The sequence below is a fragment of the Cynocephalus volans genome, chromosome 8, assembly GCF_027409185.1.
Source record: "Cynocephalus volans isolate mCynVol1 chromosome 8, mCynVol1.pri, whole genome shotgun sequence".
Taxonomy (NCBI): Eukaryota; Metazoa; Chordata; class Mammalia; order Dermoptera; family Cynocephalidae; genus Cynocephalus; species Cynocephalus volans.
In genome coordinates, this window is record NC_084467.1 from 108,363,050 (window position 1) to 108,384,522 (window position 21,473).

General features: G+C 34.8%; 1 protein-coding gene across 3 annotated transcripts in view; it reads left to right on the plus strand.

The window, feature by feature from the left end:
* Positions 1–21,473, plus strand: part of VPS45 (vacuolar protein sorting 45 homolog) — a 68,287-nt gene that overhangs the window by 6,122 nt on the left and 40,692 nt on the right. For all 3 annotated transcript variants that reach the window (XM_063104942.1, XM_063104943.1, XM_063104945.1), the window contains exons 4-13: positions 72–151; positions 1,167–1,235; positions 1,356–1,493; positions 1,896–2,006; positions 4,472–4,606; positions 5,003–5,116; positions 5,623–5,790; positions 14,203–14,361; positions 14,571–14,678; positions 15,766–15,887. In XM_063104942.1, the coding sequence (XP_062961012.1) occupies positions 72–151; positions 1,167–1,235; positions 1,356–1,493; positions 1,896–2,006; positions 4,472–4,606; positions 5,003–5,116; positions 5,623–5,790; positions 14,203–14,361; positions 14,571–14,678; positions 15,766–15,887 (1,204 nt within the window). The remainder of the gene's footprint in view (positions 1–71; positions 152–1,166; positions 1,236–1,355; positions 1,494–1,895; positions 2,007–4,471; positions 4,607–5,002; positions 5,117–5,622; positions 5,791–14,202; positions 14,362–14,570; positions 14,679–15,765; positions 15,888–21,473) is intronic.

The window sequence follows — 21,473 nt, forward strand, 5'->3', positions numbered from 1 at the left end:
GGCCCATTTATGTCTGACTGCAGCAGAGATGATCTCCTTTGAGTCAACTGCAACTCGTTTGTCTGTTTCAGATTTTAGTAATGTGATCAGCAAGAGTGATGTGAAGTCATTGGCTGAAGCTGATGAACAGGAAGTTGTGGCTGAGGTTCAGGTAAACATATTGGTCCTGTAATATGTCTTATATTGGCCCTTTTAAAAGATTTAAGCCTAAAAATAAGGATAGTACTGTCTCAAAAGAAGGGAAACTCTTGATCAGACAAAATAAATAAGCATTAACCCAGACTATACTTAGCTTTAGAAAGGTTGGAAGAAGTATCAAATTGGATAGGAACAGAATAAGGAGATTAGGCTGATGAAGTGGTAGGAAGGGCTTTCCAGGGTTGGAGACAGAGTCAGATATGTCCTTTGTTAGTTTTATAGGATAAGAATGTTTGTCATCAGGACTATGTCTGCTTAGGACAGAATAGAAAGCAAAGATTGTGAATGAGGTTTCTTAAAGTACTCTTTGTGATTTTTGTGCTTTGGGAGGTAATAAGACTTTTGTCATTAGGTTAACTTGGGAATTCCTTAACATTGATTGTGTTTGCTATAGAATACATCACATTAGAGCATATTGTGTTACCTTTTCCTTCTTAAACACTTTAGTGTTTTTGAATACATTTGTCACAAACATTTGAATATGTTTGTCACCTAAGTGAAGAATATTATCACCAGAGGCAGCCAATAAGCTAGTTTTGAATTTTTCAGAAGGATGTGCTAGGTGATAAATGAATAAAAAGAATGACCTATTTTAAATCATATTCTCCCTAATGAGAATACATTGGACAGCAAAGTTCTTTTTTATCTGAGTATAACATCATATGTCCTATAGCAGTGTTTTACTTTTATTAATTGGTAAAATGTGTGCATGGAGTCTCCAGAAATATAATGTGTATACCTCCACAACTTTTGTTTTTGAAGATTTACTATTATCACTGCTGTTTTATAATTATTTTTATTTCCCCACATTGACTATTGTTACTCAGTTTTTAATAGAGCTATTTTTGTATCTCTTTTTCACCTGTACTTCAAGTTTATGTCATATGATAGTATGAAATATGAAACTATTTCTGCTTGATACAATTGGAGTTCATTAAATGAGACTGATCTTGGTGCTTTATTTGCAGGAATTTTATGGTGATTACATTGCTGTGAATCCACATTTGTTTTCTCTCAATATTTTGGGTTGCTGCCAGGTATGGAAGGAAAAGATTTTTTAAAAGTTAATATATCAGATGAGAGTTAATTCAGCAAGTAATTGGACTTGTAAGAAAAAATTCAAATATTTTCTCTGAATATATGTTTTTAACAAAAAGGGTCGAAACTGGAATCCAGCCCAGCTAACCAGAACAACTCAAGGACTGACAGCTCTCCTTTTATCTCTGAAGAAGTGTCCCATGATTCGTTATCAGCTTTCATCAGAGGCAGCAAAGAGACTTGCGGAATGTGTTAAGGTATGGCATTCCCTGTCCCTGGTTCCAGAAACCAAAGGAATATTTTATTACAACCAATGTAATGATGATATGTTAGGTTTACTGGCAGAGCGGTAGGTTTATGTAATTCAAAACAAAAACCAATAAATTAGAGCTAAGATTCTTAGGTTTAACCCAATAAATATTCACAAGCTATTTAAATTTTTTTGGCCAATTAAACCACTTATAAAATAGGGTTTCAAATCCTAACCTCTTAAGTAGTATGCTACTACACTTTGCAAAGCTTTTGAATCCTTTTATGGAAGACCCATATGGGTGCAAATAACTATTGTTAAATGTGGTTTTATTTATTAATTTTCTATTTATATCATCTCTATCTGCAACTAATTGGTTGACCAAACCATCTTTTTCTCTCACCCACAGCAAGTAATAACTAAAGAATATGAACTGTTTGAATTCCGGCGGACAGAGGTTCCTCCATTGCTACTTATTTTAGATCGTTGCGATGATGCCATTACCCCATTGCTAAACCAGGTACAGAACCCTTTGTTATTATAGCAGAAGGATGATTTTAAGTGATATTCATCAAAATGCAGATATGGAAATAAACAGCATGGTCCATTTATTTTCCTTCTTATTTTCAGCTATTCTCATTTTTGCCTTGTATTTCCTTGTGTTTTGGTATTGCTGTTCTTCCAGCTGTGGTCATTGTTAACTCTTTCTTCTGCTTCATCCTTCCTGTGTCTTTCTGCCACTATCCCCACAACCCCTAATCAAGGCAACTTCTAAATTCTGTAGATTCTAATTTCCAGTATTTCTTTCTCTCTGCTCTTTTTTTTTTTTTTTTCTCTCTGCTCTTTTCCACTCTTACTGCCATTGCCTTGGTATAGACCCTAATATCTCGTAGGAATACCGAAACAGTCATCTACTTGATTCTATACTTTTATATCTTCTCACTCTAATATATTCTATAGACATAATGTTGTTAAATTACTTTTCTTAAGGCACAGCTCCAATCCTGTTACTCCTGGCTTAAAAATCTTTGTTGGTTCCCATTTGCCTGCTGGGTTAAAAAACAAACCCTTGAATTTGGCATCCAAGAGCCTTCACAGTGTGGGTCAAACCTCGTATAAAACCTTATACATAGCTCACTACAACATAGATATGCCACATGGTTTCATGACTGCCATCTACACTCTGGAATATCTTCTTTTCCCATCTTTACCTATCAGAACAATTCTTTAAAACCACTCAAAAGACATCTAACATCTCCTTGAAGCCTATATTCTTTCAGTCAGGTATGTTCTTTTCTCCCTAAAATCACTGTAGAACTTTGTGTCTATCTTATGTCTCATGCTGCACTTGCCATGTTGTACCTTTGGTTGTTCACCCTCTCCTAGGTTGTACATTCCTTCAAGGAAGACTGTATCTCACCAGTGTTTGCTGTTCTGCAAGTATAAGCACAGTACCTTGCACATAGTGGGTGCTTTATTAATAGTGATTTCGAATTTATAGGGGAAGGCATAGACTATGTTTCCATTTCTTCCCAGTTTATAATAATGTTAATACTAAGGGAAATCTGTAGCTGTGTAATGAAACTTCTCTATAGTATAAGATAGCCCTGTGTTCCTAAAATTCAAAATAATACATGTTCACTAAAGAAACTTTTGATAATATAAAAAACTATATAAAGAAAAATAATTGGGCTGGCCCATGGCTCACTCGGGAGAGTGCCGTGCTGATAACACCAAGGCCACGGGTTCGGATCCCATATAGGAATGGCTGGTTGGCTCACTGGCTGAGCGTGGTGCTGAGAACACCAAGCCAAGGGTTGAGATACCCTTACCGGTCATCTTTTAAAAAAAAAATTTAAAAAAAAAAAAGAAGAAGAAAAATAATTGCGTATAATTCTGTCTCTCAAAGAAAAGCAACCATTCATTCAACAAATTTCACTGAGGACCTATTATGCATCACATACTGAACTAAGTACTGGAAATAAAAGGTTAAAAGGTACAATCCTTGCTCTCAAAGAGCTCATGGTCCAATGAGGGGAGAAGTAAACAGATAATTTTAATTATAGAGTAAGTGCTATGGTTAGAAACATGCACATGATGCTGTCCATAGAAGCATAAAATGTTTTGCTGTCCTTATTTTAAATGCCCTAATGGAACTTAGTTTTTCAAGGATTACTTTGGCAAACCTTTTAGGAAATGAAGTACCTTCTTTTATAATCTCTTAAATTATTTCTTAATAAACCTAGTTTGCTTAAGATAGAATATATGTATATAAATATTTTTAGCATTTAGATTCTAGATTTAATTTGCTGGAAAATACCTAGTTTTGCCTAATGGGCCTATGACTAAAAGTAATCCATTCTTTATAAATGGTGAGAAGGCAAAGTTTTGGGGTTTTTTCTTTCCAGTTTTTACCAAATAAATTCACATTTTGTAAGACTGGAATCAAATCTTTCCTCACAATTTATATTAGTAAAAATATAAAATAAAATGGATTCAGAGGCAAGTTCCTGAGTATGCCAGTGTTTTGATCAACTCACAAGGTTTTTTCTGATAATATTAGTGTTCCCAGGATAAATATAGCACCACTCAGATCTGCAGGAACACACTGCAGAAAACCACAAGCGTACAAGAAATGATACAGTTTGTCACTGCAGTACCAATATAGACCTATCTGTGAAGCCAAAAATATACTCTTATTTCACAGGCAAAAATTAGAGCTAATGATGGGTCTACTTTGTTTTCTTTCTATCAAGAATATTAATCTTGCTGCCCTTCTTCCAAAATTGTGAAATCTAGAAATATTTTGACTCTTCAGTACTTAACCAATTAAAATTACAGTCTTAATGCTTATTATAGCACAGAGTATTAATAAAATTTGAACTAAAAAGAGAATGTCTATGTAAAGAAGACTAGTAAGAATATTATCAATTTTTATTTGTTTTTCCTGAACATTAACTATTTCCATGTTTTGTCTTTATTTAGTGGACATATCAGGCCATGGTCCATGAATTACTAGGCATAAACAACAATCGGATTGATCTTTCCAGAGTGCCGGGGATCAGTAAAGACTTAAGAGAGGTGGTCCTATCTGCTGAAAATGATGAATTCTACGCTAATGTAGGTGATTTTTAAATTTTTTGTTGTTTATATATGAGAAGGTCAATATTGGCTTGTTCAAATGGTGGCAGGTATGGGATTTTATCTGAAAGGATGTTGGAGTCATCCTATAGATAGGCTGCATCTCAAGGGAAGGCAGAAGATTTGGATTGTGACCCTTTAACAATATTTTTTTTCATAGAGATCACATATTATTTACTTCCCTCTCTTCCAGTGGCTCTTTGTGAGAACAGTAATGGTATTCATCACCAGTGTCCTGGCTAATGTCCAAATTTGGTAATTAAAATGGAATTTTCCTTCCCCTCAATTCTGTGTTCAGGATATTTTTTCACTTCTTTTAAATTGTCTGAAAGTCACAGTAGTTAATGAACGTGCTTCCAACTTCCTTCTTCACAGAATATGTACCTGAACTTTGCTGAGATCGGTAGCAATATAAAGAATCTCATGGAAGACTTTCAGAAGAAGAAACCGAAAGAGCAGCAAAAACTAGAATCAATAGCAGACATGAAGGTAAATCAAACGTGTACAGGGATGACTAACGTGAGACTCATGTAAGCAACATTTTTGCAATCTTCTGGGTCTAAGTTTTGTTTGGTTTGAGACTATTTTCTGTAATGTCTCTCTTTAGTAAATAATGTAGTGAAAACTTCATAGTAAGCCATATGCTTCTTTCCATTCTTTAGTTGTATTTGGACAATTTGAAGACCCAGTCTACTGACATATACCAGTTCTTCTCTTAAGTATACAAAATGTCATGTCATTGAGAGTTGTAGGTGCCTTAGTCTGGGCAGAAAAACAATCCCTGCTTTTTTGGGGGGGTGGGGGGAGGTTTGAGGGGAGGCTGACTGGTATGGGGATCTGAACCCTTGACCTTGGTATTATAAGGCTGCACTCGAACCAACTCAGGTAACCAGCCGGCCCGATCCCTATTTGTTTTTTTTGTTTTCTTTCTTTATACATGCCTATCCTCAGTTTAAAAATAACAGAACCTCCTATTGATGTTTTTCCCATGGCAGGCCTTTGTTGAGAATTATCCGCAGTTTAAGAAGATGTCTGGGACTGTATCAAAGCATGTGACAGTGGTTGGAGAACTGTCTCGGTTGGTCAGTGAGCGGAATCTGCTGGAGGTTTCAGAGGTTGAGCAAGAACTGGCCTGTCAAAATGACCATTCTAGTGCTCTCCAGGTCAGTCCAATTTGATGAGCACCTACTATGTCTAAGGCACTGTGCCAGGCAGAGCAAGAAATACAAAGGCAAGTAATCCTTCATCACCAACATAGAATTGAGTCTAGCAAGGAGTTGAGACAAGAACACAAATTAGTATTAAGATAGATATATAAAAGCCACAGGAGAAGTATAATGTGCAATCTCCAATGGTTCAGTCAGTTAATTGAGTATTAATGAGGGCAGCCTAGTCTACTAGCAAGAGTGCTAGACTACAGTCAGAAGATCTGGATTTTAATGTTTGGTTTACCACTTACTATCTTTGTAACCTGGAGCTGTTAACTTTATCTCTGAACCAGTTTCTTCATTTGTAAAATGGATATAATAATACTTATCTCACAGGTTGTTAGGAAGATTTTTAAAAATATAATGTGTATTAAAATGTATTATCTACATTTCTTTTTTTTAAGAATGACCAGTAAGGGGATCTTAACCCTTGACTTGGTGTTGTCAGCACCATGCTCTCCCATATCTACATTTTTTAAAAATTATAATTGAAGATCTGCTTTTCATTCCATAAACATGTGAATGCCTGCTTGCTACATGTACATACTGCTATGAGAACCTAGGAGTACAAAAATGAGTAAGATACCATCTTTTTCCTCAAAGAGCTCACACTAGAGTAGGAGAGAAGGAGTTTTAAACCAGGAATTATAATTCCATGCAATACATGCTATAATAGAGGTATTTACCAAGGAATGTGGAAATACATAGAAAGGACACTGTTTTCCCCAAGAATGAGGCTTCTTAGAGCTTCTTAGAGAAGATGACATTAAAACTGGGTCTGGACAGATAAATAAGAGTGCACCAAGCAGAGAAAAGGGAGAAACATTCTCAGCACAGAGAATGCAGGCATGGAGATGTGAAAAAAAATATATATGTAAGGGAACACAGAATAGTTCAATGTAGCTAGTACAGGGTACAAGATGAGGAGTGGTCTTAGATAAACAAAAAAGACAGGTTGGGGCCAGGTTATAGCCATTGAAAGGAGGTTGGGCTTTAATGTTAAAAAAATGGGAGCTACCAGAGGCTTTTAGAATAAAAGTGACATAATCAGACCCTGGCCTGAAGAAGTTTATAGTCTAGTTGAAGGGACAAAATTAAAGCACACACAAAAAAATTAGATAATGTTTCAAGGTAAGATTATAGTCAGTATCACAATTTTGACTTAATTTCAAAATTGTGATACTGACTATAATAGGATTTGAGGTTATTAGGAGCATCTCTGAGAGAAGGCAATATTAAGATGGCAATATAAAGAATGACCAGAATTTGAAGGAGGATTCCAGTCAGGGATAACAGCAAATACAAAGATACAGAAGTATGCAGGAAATAATAAATAGTTTGACCTGTTGAGCGTGGGTGTGGAAGAGAAATAGCAGATGAAATTGAATTCGTAAACAGGAACCAGTTTATGAAGAAGCTTGTAAGGAATTTTCACTTGCTGAGGTAGGCAAAGAGATCAAGTGATGGAAACTTAATCTAGTACAGATTCTTTAGAGGTGAAAAAACCGAAGTCAGAGAGGCTCGTAGACTTATAGTGATAGTAGTAAAAATGTACAGTAAGGGGCAAATCTGAGAGACATTTCAAAGGGAGAAAACTATTAAATGACAGATTAGATATAAACATAGAAAGACAGAACAAATCAGAGATAATTCCAAGTTTCCTGAGAAATGACAATGTGTGGTGTCAATAACAAGTAAGTAATTTACTAATAAGAGTCCTTTGGGAGAAAGCCACTTCCAAGGCACTTATAAGAAGCACATTTCTTCTTAGGATGGCATATTTGAAAACATAATTTCTTTTTTTCCCTGCTGTAATTCTACTTTACTTTATAAAATAAAGTCAGCCTGGTATATTGGAAACAATACAGGCTTTGGAACCAGACTGTTCTGGCTTATATCCTATCTCTCCTTCCAAAGTTTCTTTGGGAAAACTTCTTATTTTACCCAAGCCTTAGGGATAATTATTTTAAACTTTCAGATTGTTTAGAGGATTCAATGAGATATATAAAATGCTTCACATGTGATAGGTGCTTCATAAATGTTGGTTCCCTTCCTCTAAGCAAAATTTTTTTTAATACATGGTGCAACCAAAAGAAAGAAATCCACCCATAGGTACTCTAGCTATACCAAGGATTTATAGTTGTTAGTTTTTAATTTTTTTTAATGTTTATCAAGATTTTCTCCAAAAACACCATCATTTTGAAAATCATAAAGATGCTATTTGCTTTATGTAAAGTGCCTCTGTCATCACAGTTTTAATTTTGTCTCTACTCTTAAATCTTCACAAAGAACTCTGAGTTCTTCAGGCTGACTTTATTTTTTAATTGTATTAAATTCTCATTCTTAAATAGATAACATAAGTATTTGATAAAAAGATGTATAGTAAAAACTGAATCTATTAATAGTTTCGTATGCCTCCTTACAGTTATTCCATATATGTGTAAGTTTCTGTGTGTGTACCTATGTGCTTCTCTCTTTTTTAATTCATATGGTACCATACTGTACACAGAGTTCTGCATTTTGTTTTTTCACTTAACCATGTATCTCAGAGACTGTTTCAGATGAGAACCTAAAGATTCATTTTTTTTTTTTTTTTTTTTTTTGTCTTTTTCGTGACCGGCACTCAGCCAGTGAGTGCACCGGCCATTCCTATATAGGATCCGAACCCGCGGCAGGAGCGTCGCCGCGCTCCCAGCGCCGCATCCTCCCGAGTGTGCCACGGGCTCAGCCCAAGACTCATTATTTTTAATCACTAAATAGTATCCTTTTTAAAGATATATCATAATCTATTTAACTTGGTTAACTAACTTTAAACAACATCACTAGTAATAGTTTATAGTTGTTTCTATATTTAATAGAAGTGTTTCTATATTTATCAATAAAATTAGTTTTCTGCCTCTTATTAAATAAAAACAAAAATTTGTTCTGTAACTAAATTTAGATTTTCTTATGTTTCTTTATCATTTGATTTTTCCCTTTAAAACAATGGAACCAAACTTAACCATTAGTGAATATTAGTGTCTTTATTTGTATGTCTCTACCATATGGAAAACAGTTAGAAAAAGTTATTGTAGTTCCTTGCCTGAAACTTTATTTTTTGTTCACTTTAAAAGAAAAGTAGATACTTTTAAAATATGAATTCTATTTGTGAACCATTTTATATTTTTAAAACTTATTTTTTGAAGGTTTTCTTGCCCAGGGTACTGGGGTTTTACAGTGAGCAGTAGATTTGGACTCCCCCATCATAAGGAATTTCTTTGGCAACATGATTTAAATAGTCTATAAAGAGAACTTTTGTTTGATAGTAAGTGGATGCCAGGGGCCTGACCCCTAGATGGGTTATAGCATTACTTGGCTTGACCTTAGATAATAATACATCACGCAGCAATGAATTGAGGTTTTTGAATAGAGATGGGGTTTGCTTTATTAAATAATAAGTGTATCATGGTAAGAAAAAATGTTCATATATCACTAAAAATTAAGCTATAAATTGCTGCCACTTCTAACTAGTTATCCTACAGGCTAACAAAAATTTGATTTAGAAAGAATTTCTCTAGAATCAAAATGCAATATACTACCATTGAAACATATCCATATCCTCAGAAGAGATTCGTTTGATTAGTAAAAGGCGAAAGATTTATGCGATCTGAAGAGAAACCAGAGTATGATTCGTTTGATTAGTAATGAAGATTTTTCATACTATGAAGAAAAACATCTTCAAAAAGTGAGCAATTCCTACCTCTGCACCCCGCCCATATTGTCATATTACAGCTTTTCATTTGGAGGGAGGAACCAGTCTATTTTATATCCTTCTTTACTGACCTTGTTAAAACATCTCAAACCATCTGTTAATGACACGTAGTAAAGACAATAAATCTTTGTTAGAAAAATTAGGAAGAAGAGTTCTATTTGAAGCAATATAGAATAGTGGCTAAGAGCTTGGCCCTTTGATGGCTTGGGTTTAAAAATGATTCTTAACCACTCTAAGCCTCAGTCTTTTTGTCTGTAAAACAGGAGAAAAATAGTACTTACCTCAAAGATTGTTGTGAGGGTGAAATGAGCTAATGCATGTAAAGCACCTAATATGGTACCTGGTACTTATAACTTTCAACAAATATTAATTATCACCATTATGAGTATTATTATTTGATGGTACATTCTATTTTCTTTATGGCATCCAGGACTTGTGTTTTAGTCTACTGATGACATTGGGTCTCTCCCTGATTTCAGAAAGGTTTTTTTTAGTTCTCATTAAAATCATAAGAAAATTGGGGGGGACACATTGAACTGACAATTTTACTTTGATCAGTTAAGAGTAAAACTGGTCCTTTTTTTCTCTAAACCATTTAGCCAGTATTTCATCAACAGTGTTGACCAGCATAAGATCTGCTATAAAGCTAAATTTTTTGTTGACCAGTCATTAAGAAAAAGGATAGTGAGCTCTTCCTTGAGGACTTGGCCCTGATCTTACATAGGCTTACTTTGAGTAGACTATTTTGCCTACTTTTTTCAGATATATTTACCAGTCAGTAGAATTGGGTCCTGCCACTTTCTATCATTTTTCCTAGATAAGCTCCCTATAGTCCTACAGCATTGTTCTCTCAGACTGTCAGATTAGACTCATTTTTATCAGAGCAGCATGTTGAAAACTTCTGCCGATTCCATCTTGCTGTCCTAATCTGTTGATTTATTTTTTTATTTATTGACCATTTATCACATTAATGTGATAGTAAATAGCAAGGAAGGGATCTTGTACTTTAGGTTAAAATAAAGCAAAAAATGGTGACTATCTTTAATTGTTGAGGTCACCTGTAATTTCTACAATAATTTAGAATGTATGTATATCATCATAAAAATTTCCCTTGCTATGCTGCTTCATCATAGTTTTGTTTGTTTGTTTTTGGTGGATGGCCAGTATGGGGATCTGAACTCTTGACCTCGATGTTCATCATAGTTTTAATAGAAGAAAACGTAAAAGTAGTCAGCCAGAAACAATGAAAGAACTTCTAAATAACATAAAAGAAGAATTGTTTTCTCACTGATTTCTTGTGGGTGAATGTTAGTCCCTTTTGGAAACTTGACCTCCAAAGATAATATTTTTGCTTTTCTTTTCCTATTCCTTAATCAGGCCTACACAAATGTTAGAGTGCAGTGCAAGGTTTTTGAATCCTATCTTCTTAAGTAGATGATAGTTTTCTATTTTGCTCTTTACTTGGTCATTATTATTATGTGACAGTGTACTTTTCTCTCTAGATAGTTGCAAGGCTTATGGAAAATTTAAAATGAAAAAAGAAACCAAAAAGTCATTATATAATTCAGTTATGTTTTCAACAAATAAATACTACCGTGTAGCATAAACTTATATAATTAGAAGTCTTTCTGATTCTTTTTTCTCCTCTTCCTGGTTAGTACCCTGGAATCTCAATATAATGTATGCCATTGTCTGTCAAATGAATGAGTCTAGTAGCCATGAGGGAAATAGTTCAAAGTGAAGTAAAGGATAACGTGGGATCAAGGCAGACAAAAAAGCCCTGCTTCTCTAAGGACTGATATAGCTGAAAGAGTAGAAAGAACCCAGCTTGTACCTACAGGTTTCTTTTAATGAGGTAATCGATAAATTTAACCAGAACATGGACCTGAGCCATGAGTTGGGTCCTAAGGGCTTGAAAGTAGGCAAAATAGTCTACTCAGAGTAAGCCTATGTAAGATCAGGGCCAAGTCCTCAAGGGAGAGCTAAGAGTCAAGCCAGGGAATCTAAATACCAGTATCAAATCTCAAGGAATAGTAGTGGATTCTATAATGGAAAATAGCCAAGAATCAAGATGCAAGTGAAGGGAGCAAGTAGGAAGGGTACAAACTGATTACTGCAAATAGTCTATCTCCATGCCAGTTTTGTGGGTTTACAGTTACTTGGTTATCTCAGATTTGCTTAAATGTACAGACACAGGTCAGCCAGAAACTGAGTAGATTTAAGGTAAAAAGAGAGTGACTATAAGGGCAGGAAATGAAACATTATACCTATAAGAAAAGTGACAACAGAGATCCCAGATGGGATTTCTTAATTTTTTAAGCTTATGCCAAGTAGATTGATACACATATGGAATTGTGTGTCAATAATTTGTACCCCCAAATTTCTTCATATTACAGTAGAAAATAGTGGAACATTTGAACAGATATTCTAAATAGGCTGTATTCCATGGCTGTTCTGTGAAAAAGTTACCACAAAAGGAAAGAAAGTAAGGAAATTCTTATGAATGTGGTGTCTAAATCTACAGAAGAAAAATGTATTCCTTTTTCATCCCTTAAGAATGATGGTAGTGAATTATTAACCCAAAAAAGCAACAATAGTATCCTTCTCAAATAGCTTTCTACTTGAGGTACCTGGAAGGTTCCCCATATTCTCATAGTCTCTACTCAGTGTAAACAGAAGAGTTCTTACACATTGGACATGGTTGTTGTAAGGTACTAAAGAGACAATCTATGTGAAAGCATCTTGTAAGTTGTAAAGTACCACACAAATTTTAGTTGTTATGTCCTCAGAAGCCAGTGCCCTCCAAGGCTCTTGCTAATCTTTCAGCCTACGCCATTTTTTCGTCTGATTTCCATATTTCTATTAATAGCATCACTGCTTTCAGTCTCACATACTAATTCCAACTCTCTTATTGATTCTTCAGGGCCTTTCGCAAATGTCACCTCCTTTATGAAGTCTTTCCTGATTGCTCAACAACCAGATGTACTTTCTCTTCACTTTTTCTCCCCTCCCCTATATTGCACTGATTTTCAGCTTTGTTTTTAGTTTTGCTGTGCTTTTTGCATACATATGTTTCTGTTGTAACACCACATATTTCTTCCTGAAAAACCTCACATTCTACAAAATAATGCACTAAAAATAAACAGAGATTATGTGAGAATAGGGTTATAAGCAGAACACTTAAAATTTACATAACTAAAAAAAGAAAGAAAAAAATGTATATAACTTTGTAATCACAACCCTAATTAAATTAACAGCAATCCTAAAAAAAATATTAGCACAGTTAAATCTCCACTGGCATTTGCACCTACAAACAGAATCATATTTCTGGGGCTCATGCTTTCTTCAAGATATAAGGTCTTGAAAACAAAATATTTGTTACTCATAATCGACTAGTTTCATAAAAATTAAAAATACCATATGTAGCTAGCCTTCATCAATCAGTTTTTGGTGGTTATTTTGTTTTGTTTTGCTTTTTAATACAATGAAATATCTTTGAATCCTCTTTATTTACACATCTTTTCCTCAGATAGCTTAACATAGTGAAAAGTATAGCAATTTTTGAAGCTACAAAACCAGATACTTCTTGTAGAAAATACTTCTGTAGGAAATTCATCTTTTTTTCTTAACATATTGGTAAAGCTTTCTATTTAATCATAAGGAAGCCTATCCATGCTGGAAAAATTACATAGAAACCAATATGCTTTCTGTATTGGTTGACATCATTTCCATATTTACCAATCTTATTTACTAATCTTGACATTAAAGAAACATGCCTTGTAGCAGAAAGGATTATATTAGTTTCATGCCTCTTCACCCCATTGTCTGTGAACTCATCGAAGACAGGAATTGTCTCTAATTCATCTTTGTATCCCAGCAGTGCCTGGCACAATGCCTTATGGGATCTCAAAGAGTATTTGTTTGCTTGAATTGGATTATTCGTTCTGCTATATAATAAATAGAAATCTGTACTGTATGGAAGGCCTTTTATATGAGGATTGACAAACCTAAATGTGATTCCTTCTGGCTCCCTTTCCTGGCAGTATCTGCCTCATGAGATCATAGCTACTCAATTTAGAGATTACTTGCTATTATATACTCATATCTCTGTCAACCATGTTGAGACATATTGTTAACCCTGATCTTGGAGATTAAGCTCAGTCGTCTATAAAATTCTACCAATTTGTCACCATTTCACACTGGTCAATCATTAATACTAAGAGAAAGCAGCAGAGTTTTGAGTCAATTGGTCAGTTCTGTTGTATGATGTATTAATTGAAGTGATGGAAATAGTATATGTTCCTTATTTCAGCAAGGAAATTATAACATAGGCTATTGAAAAACAAAAGAGGAACTATCCTTTATTAAATTCATTTTTGTCCTAAACCAATTACAATGGGAATATATTTCCTTGTTTAATTCTTATCTCAGGAAAAAGTCATTTAATTTTCTGTAGTTGAGACTATTGCTAAATGTATGACTTGTACATTCTCATAGTGTTAATTTCAGTCATGAACTAAGATTATCATTACTATTCAATAATTATAGATCTAAAGCATTTTATAATAGATCACTCAAGTGAAAGGGGGATAAATACCAGTTCTATCTTTCTTCAGAATGTAAAGAGGCTCCTGCAGAACCCCAAAGTGACAGAGTTTGATGCTGCCCGCCTGGTAATGCTTTATGCTCTACATTATGAGCGACACAACAGCAATAGTCTGCCAGGACTAATGGTGGACCTCAGGAATAAAGGTGTTTCTGAGAAGTTTCGGAAGGTAACCAAATTTATATATTAAGCCCATCAAACAGAAGCCAACACTGTTGTTATATTCTCAGCTCTAACAAATGATGAATCATACTGTTTTATTAACAGAAATGTGTAATTCTGTCTTCTTTTGTCTTCATTTCCTTAATAAAATTATTTTCTTATTAAATGAGCTTCCTGACCACTAAGAAATAAAAGGTTGTTTTCTCTTTTTTATAGCTCGTGTCTGCAGTTGTTGAATATGGTGGTAAACGGATCAGAGGAAGTGACCTCTTCAGTCCCAAAGATGCTGTGGCTATTACCAAACAGTTCCTCAAAGGACTAAAGGTATAGACATCTCCTTCATGCTTTCCTAAGTGAGAAATAGCTGAAGCCCCTGAGATTGAAAGTGAATGAATATGACCTTCAAAGTATCTTCAGAATTGCTGCTGGTTTAGTATTGTGTCAATTAAATGAAATTAAAATAGACATCCTCTTGATAGCTTTTTCTTTTAGTGAATTCTATATTGGAGCAGTATTAGCATAGAACCAAATAGCTAAGAAGGAAATAATTGGAGATATTTCCAGGAAATATTCAGGAGTGAAAAGACAAACAGCTATTTTATTCCATTTGTTTATAATTTAAGATGTGTTAGGTAGTTTCTCTTTGAAGGGAATTAAAGATGAAGCAAACATTTGATTTTTTAAAAATACTAACCTATTTTCTTACAATGGTCAAAAATTAGTTTTAATCTGCTAGCCTTTCTTGTTTCCTGAAGTTTTTCTATTTCCCTGAGTGTTTCCAATCCCCTTTTCTACATGGTCTTTTCCTTTTATTTGCTCTACCTTTCACTTAACATTTTCACAAAGAGGTGAGAGTCAGTGAAGACATGATAAAGGACTTAAGCAATTCCATTATTAAAATTCCTGTACAACAGCTAGCTTTAAATTATAGAGTATTTTTATGAGACTGGAACATTTCTGGTTAATTAAATAATTTTTAAATCTCCTAAAATTCCTATTTGAATCTGTCCCATGAGATCTCTATTGAATGTATGTTTTCTTTTTTTTTTTTTTTAATTTTATTTTGTCGATATACATTGTGGTTGATTATTGTTGCCCCTTACCAAAACCTCCTTCCCTCCTCCCTCTCCTCCCTCCCCCCCAACAATGTCCTTTCTGTTTGCTTGTCGTATCAACTTCAAGTAATTGTGGTTGTTATATCTTCTCCCCCCGCCTGGTTTTTTCTATGTGTGTGTGTGTGTGTGTGTGTGAATTTATATATTAATTTTTAGCTCCCACCAATAAGTGAGAACATGTGGTATTTCTTTTTCTGTGCCTGACTAATGTATGTTCTTTTCTAATATGAGTCTCATTAACTGCTATATTGCTAGTTTCTTAAAAATGACACAAGAACCATTTTCTCCTGTTTTAGGGAGTAGAAAATGTATATACACAGCATCAGCCTTTTCTGCATGAAACTCTGGACCATCTCATCAAAGGAAAGCTTAAGGAAAGTCTATATCCTTATCTAGGCCCCAGCACACTCAGAGACAGGTAAAGTAACAAAGGTATTAATAATAAAAGCCAGAAACACCGAACAAATATACAACTTAGAGTAATGTTAGGAACTAAAACTGAGGTTATATTATTCTGCTGCTTCTCCTCCTGTTGTTTCAGTTCTAAGATTCTTTCGGTTTTATATATATCAGTGTTAGGTATGAATTTCCCTGCTAAGCCTGAAACATTTATTTGTTTTGGATTAAAGAAACAGGTGTTTCAGAGGGCCCAAGATCCTTATACTCTGTATTTTATTATCAGACCAATTTACGTATGCCATTTAAGGTTCAGTTCTATGACATCTGGCATTTGGAGTTTCAAACATTAAAGCCAAAAATAGATTTGCTGCTTGATTGTCATCCAGAGCAGGTTGTTACTATTTTTGGTGAGGACTGGACTTTGCCAAATGTGGCCAGCACACAAACAGAGAGACCTAATTAATAAAGGCCATTTGTTACACAGGAGAAAAGGCTGGCTTTCTTTTTCAGTATTAACTAAAGGAAGCAATTAGTTGTTATTTTAATCCGGTGGCTAGTTAATTTTAATAAAAACAAAACTTAGAACAATTTTTTTGATTGTATGTATCTTTGGGGTACTGAAATTTTAAATATATTCAAATTTTACCTACTTATAAATTCTTATATTTTTTATTTGGACCACATGTTATAAAGGGCCTAATGTGTAGCTGAATCCTATTGGATAGATTATTGTGAAAATTTTGCTATTGGTATAATTCTTCTCTTATTTCAGTTAATAATAATATGAGAGCCTTGGAAGTATAGTGTTTTATAAATATAGTGAATTTCCAAAAGGGGAAAATGTTTTGATGTATATAGGTGACTATTTTATATTGTAAAGTATTTTTTCATTTTGTACCTTAAAAAAAAAAAAACAACTCTATAATTTGGTATAGAACAGAAAAAAATCATCTTTTAAAAATCCAAGGTTGAGAGGCAGAACATCTGTTGTTATAGTTTAGAGAGTACATTCATTCAGATAAAATGTTTGAGGACCTTGGCATCAAGATTCAAAAATGTCAGTTAAGGGCCAGCCCATGGCTCATTTGGGAGAGTGTGGTGCTGATAACACCAAGGCCATGGGTTCAGATCCCTATATAGGGATGGCCAGTTAGCTTACTTGGGAGAGCGTGGTGCTGACAACACCAAGTCAAGGGTTAAGATCCCCTTACCGGCCAGCTTTTAAAAGATAAGTAAGTGTCAGCTAAGTGGGAAGAATGAAAACCAGATGAAAGTTATTCACCTATCTGAGAGGCTTTTTGAAAAACATGACTCTATTTCTAAGCCTTCTAATTAATGTGATATAAGTAAAAACATTAATTTGCTGATGAATTTCATATAAGAATTACAGAACACGAAATTAGCTTTTTTTTTTTTTTAAAGATGACCAGTAAGGGGCTCTTAACCCTTGACTTGGTACTGTCAGCACCACGCTCTCCCAAGTGAGCTAACCATCCATCCCTATATAGGGATCCGATCTTGTGGCCTTGGTGTTATCAGCACCACACTCTCCCAAGTGAGCCATGGGCCGGCCCAGAAATTAGCTACTTATTGCTAATGAGAAACCATAGGCTACGAGAAGAATATATTGTGTATGATTAGTGCGTGACAGCAAACCTTTCTAATTTTGTATGATTCATTCCCAAAGAAAGCCTAAAATGATACTCTTCCAATAAAATGCACATTTATTTGTTGTCAGCATTTGTTAGTATTTGTCACTATAGTTTAAAAATGTATACAGCTAATAATTCAATTGCTTCATCTTTATATACAATAGATGTTTATTGAATGCCTTCAATATGTCAAGAACTGTTGCAGATGCTGGGGATATAGAAATGACAGGAAAGACAAGACCTACCCTCCAGGAACTTTCATGAAGGAGACAGAGAATAAACATGTAAACAAACAAATAAAGAACATAATTTGAGTGAGATAAGTGCTATCAAGGAAATAAGTAGGATAATAAGCTGCAAAGTAACATGGGGTTGGAGAGGGCTACTCTAAATGGAGAAAGATCCTCCATTTTAAGATGAATTTTGAATTACAAGAAAGAGCCAATTACACAATGATTAGGAAAAAAGGCATCCCAAGCATAGGGAACACAAGAGCAAAGGCCTTGAAGAAAGAGAGAACTTGGCAAGTTCATGGAACAGAAAGAAGCCCCGTGTGGCTGGAGCATAGTGAGTGAGGAGGAAAGAAGAGGTTGAAAAGATAATCAGGGGCTAGATTACAAAGGGCCTTGTAGGCCCTGGTAAAGAAGTTTTTGTTTTTGTTTTTGTTTTTGTTTTTGTTTTTGTTTTAAATGTCATAGGAAGCCACTGAAGAGCTTTAAGCAAGTAAGTGATACAAACTGTATTATGTTTTAAAAGATCACCTTGTGGGGAGAATGGATTATTGAAGGCAAAAATAGAAGCAGGGAGGCTACTGAGGAGGCAGCTACAATAGTCCAGGTAACAAATGAAAGTGGTTTGGATAGGAGGCTGAAAGAGAAGGTAGAATCAGTAGACTTATTTAATGGAGTAAATTGGTGGAACAGGGTAAGAGAGAAGTGAAGAATAACAATTAGATTTTGTTGTAGATGCCTATTAGATAACCAAATGGTAATTCACATACTAAATTGGGAGTTGAAAAGATGTCAGTGATATTTGAAGCCATTTACTAGATAAGATCACTTAAGGAGAAAGCATAAAAAGAGAAAAGAAGAGAGCCCTGAACCAAGCACTGAGTAGAGGATAAGGAGCCAACAACAGAGACTGAGGAGGAAGCAGAAAGGTAGGAGGAAAACCAGGGAACCCTGGGCACAGTTAACCACTCAACGAGTGAGTGATAAACTGTGCCCAGTCTTCTGAGAGGTAAAGAAGAAGAAAGTAAAGAATCCATCAAATTTGGCAACATGATGGTCTCATTCCCCAGTTTCAGTGAGGTTGGAGGCCAAATTAGAGAGGTTTACAGGATATTAGATAAAATGAAGACAGCAAATGTATATATAACACTTTTTAAGAAGTTTTGCATAAAGGGGGCAGAGAAGTGGGATGGTATCTAGAAGAGATTATGGGTTCAAGGGAAAGAGAAATTCTAGAGCATATTTGTAATCTGATGAGAATTATCCAGTAAAGAAGGAGAAATAGATAATGCAGAAGAGAAACAGGAAGAGCTGCAGAAGCGAAGTTCTTAGGGGATCCAGAGCACAAACAGAGGGATTGCCTTTGATAGGAGCAGAGGTACTTCTTTCATTTTAACAGTAGGGAAAATAGAGTATGTATAAATACAGTGGGTTTATAGTTTTGATGGTGAGAACATGAGGGCCATCCTGTCTGATTTTCTCAGTAAAATATGCCAAGTTATCAGCTAAGGTAAGGGGTAAAAAGAGAAAACATTGTGAGATTGTCATCTTGTAGGCTAGGAATCAGATTTACTAGGGAAATGTAAGTAGGACTACTAGGCAAGGTTGATTGCCCATTGGAGTTTTGTGGTCATTAATTTAAAATAAAGCCAATGAGCTTAGTTGTGTGGTTTTCTCCAGCATCTTTTAGCTGCTCTGGATTAAATGCAGAGGAGGCACATAGTTGGGTCCAACCAGAATTTAGGGAAATGAAAACAGGAGGATGGCATTGGATAGGGAAAAAAGTAGTATTGGTGAATGGATTGGAGGCTTGATGAGGTCAAAGAATTATTACGGAAGTGTATTAGTGTAGATGCATTAGAAGTTGAGAGGTGGTTATTAGAGAAAGAGCTCTGGAATTTAAGATTTCATAGGTGGTGCAGTTACTTGTAATGAAGACGTTTAGGTTGTAATCATGGATGTGGGTTGTTGGCGGGGGGGAGTGGAAGAAAAAAGATCAGTGTGGCTGAAGAGACTAGGATGTTAGATGACTAATCCACATTGATGTTAAAGTCACTGAAAATCCTGAAAGAAGGAGCGAAAAGGAGGACAGTACCCCGGAGCCAAAGTCTTCAGGGAATAAGAGTGACCAGGAAAGGAGGTCAGGAGAAAACAGTGCAACTACATATGAGCTTCTAAAATAGTGGAAATTTTGAAGGAAGAAGGCAGAGAAATGGTTACAAAACTACAGTGGCAGACACAGAAGATATCTGTATCACCTCCTGGCCCTGCTTAACAGAAGGAAAACTGCAGAGGACTTGAAAAGACTCCAACCTAATTCTACTTCCAAAAGTTCACCATATAGATATATTTGCACAAGTACACAAACATATGTAAACAAGGATGTACACCAAAACATTTTTTGTAATATCAGAAAACTGGGAACAAGCTAAATATCCACCAATAGAGGACTGGTTACCTAAATTACAGTACTATAGTATGCATTCTTTTTTTTTTTTTTTTTAATGTCGTAACTCTTCATGGGGTGATATGCAAAGCTTTCTAAGATATACTGGATAGAAAAGCAGGATGTTATAGCATCCCTTTTGTGTGAAAAAAACTATATAAGCATAAATGTGACTGTATGCATGTATACATAAATATGGTCTTGACTATACATATATATACATAATAAGTATATGTATATATATACACACAAGCACATGCATATATGTATACAGTAACTATTTCTGAAAGAATAAACAAGAAATTGTTAATAGTCGTTACCTCTGGATATTAAACCAATAGTTAGTTATATATAGATCTATCCTTCCCATTAGTATTGTGTTAGGTATTGTAATCTTGAAATAAAAATTATGTTTTGTTAATCTTTGAGGTTTTCGTGACATTTAAAACTGCTTTACAAATAGTAGGTGTTTAGTAGATGTTTATTAAATTGTATAGGCATCTGTAGCAGTTGATATGCTAAGATTTACAGTTGGAAAATTTAAACCAGAGAATAAATTTAGTTGATGCTACAGAAAATTTAGATTTTTGCAGTTTGCCAGGAACCCTATACAATAATTTGGCTCTGTATCCACTTGGCCCCATTATCAGCTGCAGCCATTTACTTGGCCCTGGATTGTCACATTGAGAATAGTCATTGATTTTAGTCATCTTTATGATAATTTTAGTCTCATCATGGTAGAACTTCTTGGTTTTATTGTTGTAATATTAGAAAGTATCAAAGGAGATATGGCAAAAATACAACTTTGCAAAACTGGAACACTAGTAGACATTTTTTAGCCACCCCTCCAAAAAAAAGAAATTTTCTAGTCCTTAGCTATTAAATTAGTGATTTATCTGCTGGCAGTATATCTATATCCACAAATTGGGTTTGATCTTTCTCCTGCAGATAGGATTCCCACATATCCTATTTTTCAGGCTAACTCTTTTTCCCACTCCAGGATTACTTCTTGTCCCTGTCAAAAAAAAAACAGCAACTTTTTCATTTGGTGAGAAAATGGAGCTATATGATCTTGCATTCCAAAATCAGTCAAATCAAAAAGGAAGTACTTTTCACAAATTTAGTAGAATCTTCTTGCAGCAGCTTATTTTTGTTTCTATATAAGCAGTAGTCCTTTTTCATTGCCCTTTTTTCCTGCAATAAATGCTCATCAGAATTTTACCATCTATAAGTATATTCAAAATTGTGAATTTTAGCCATTAGTGTAATGATCCACA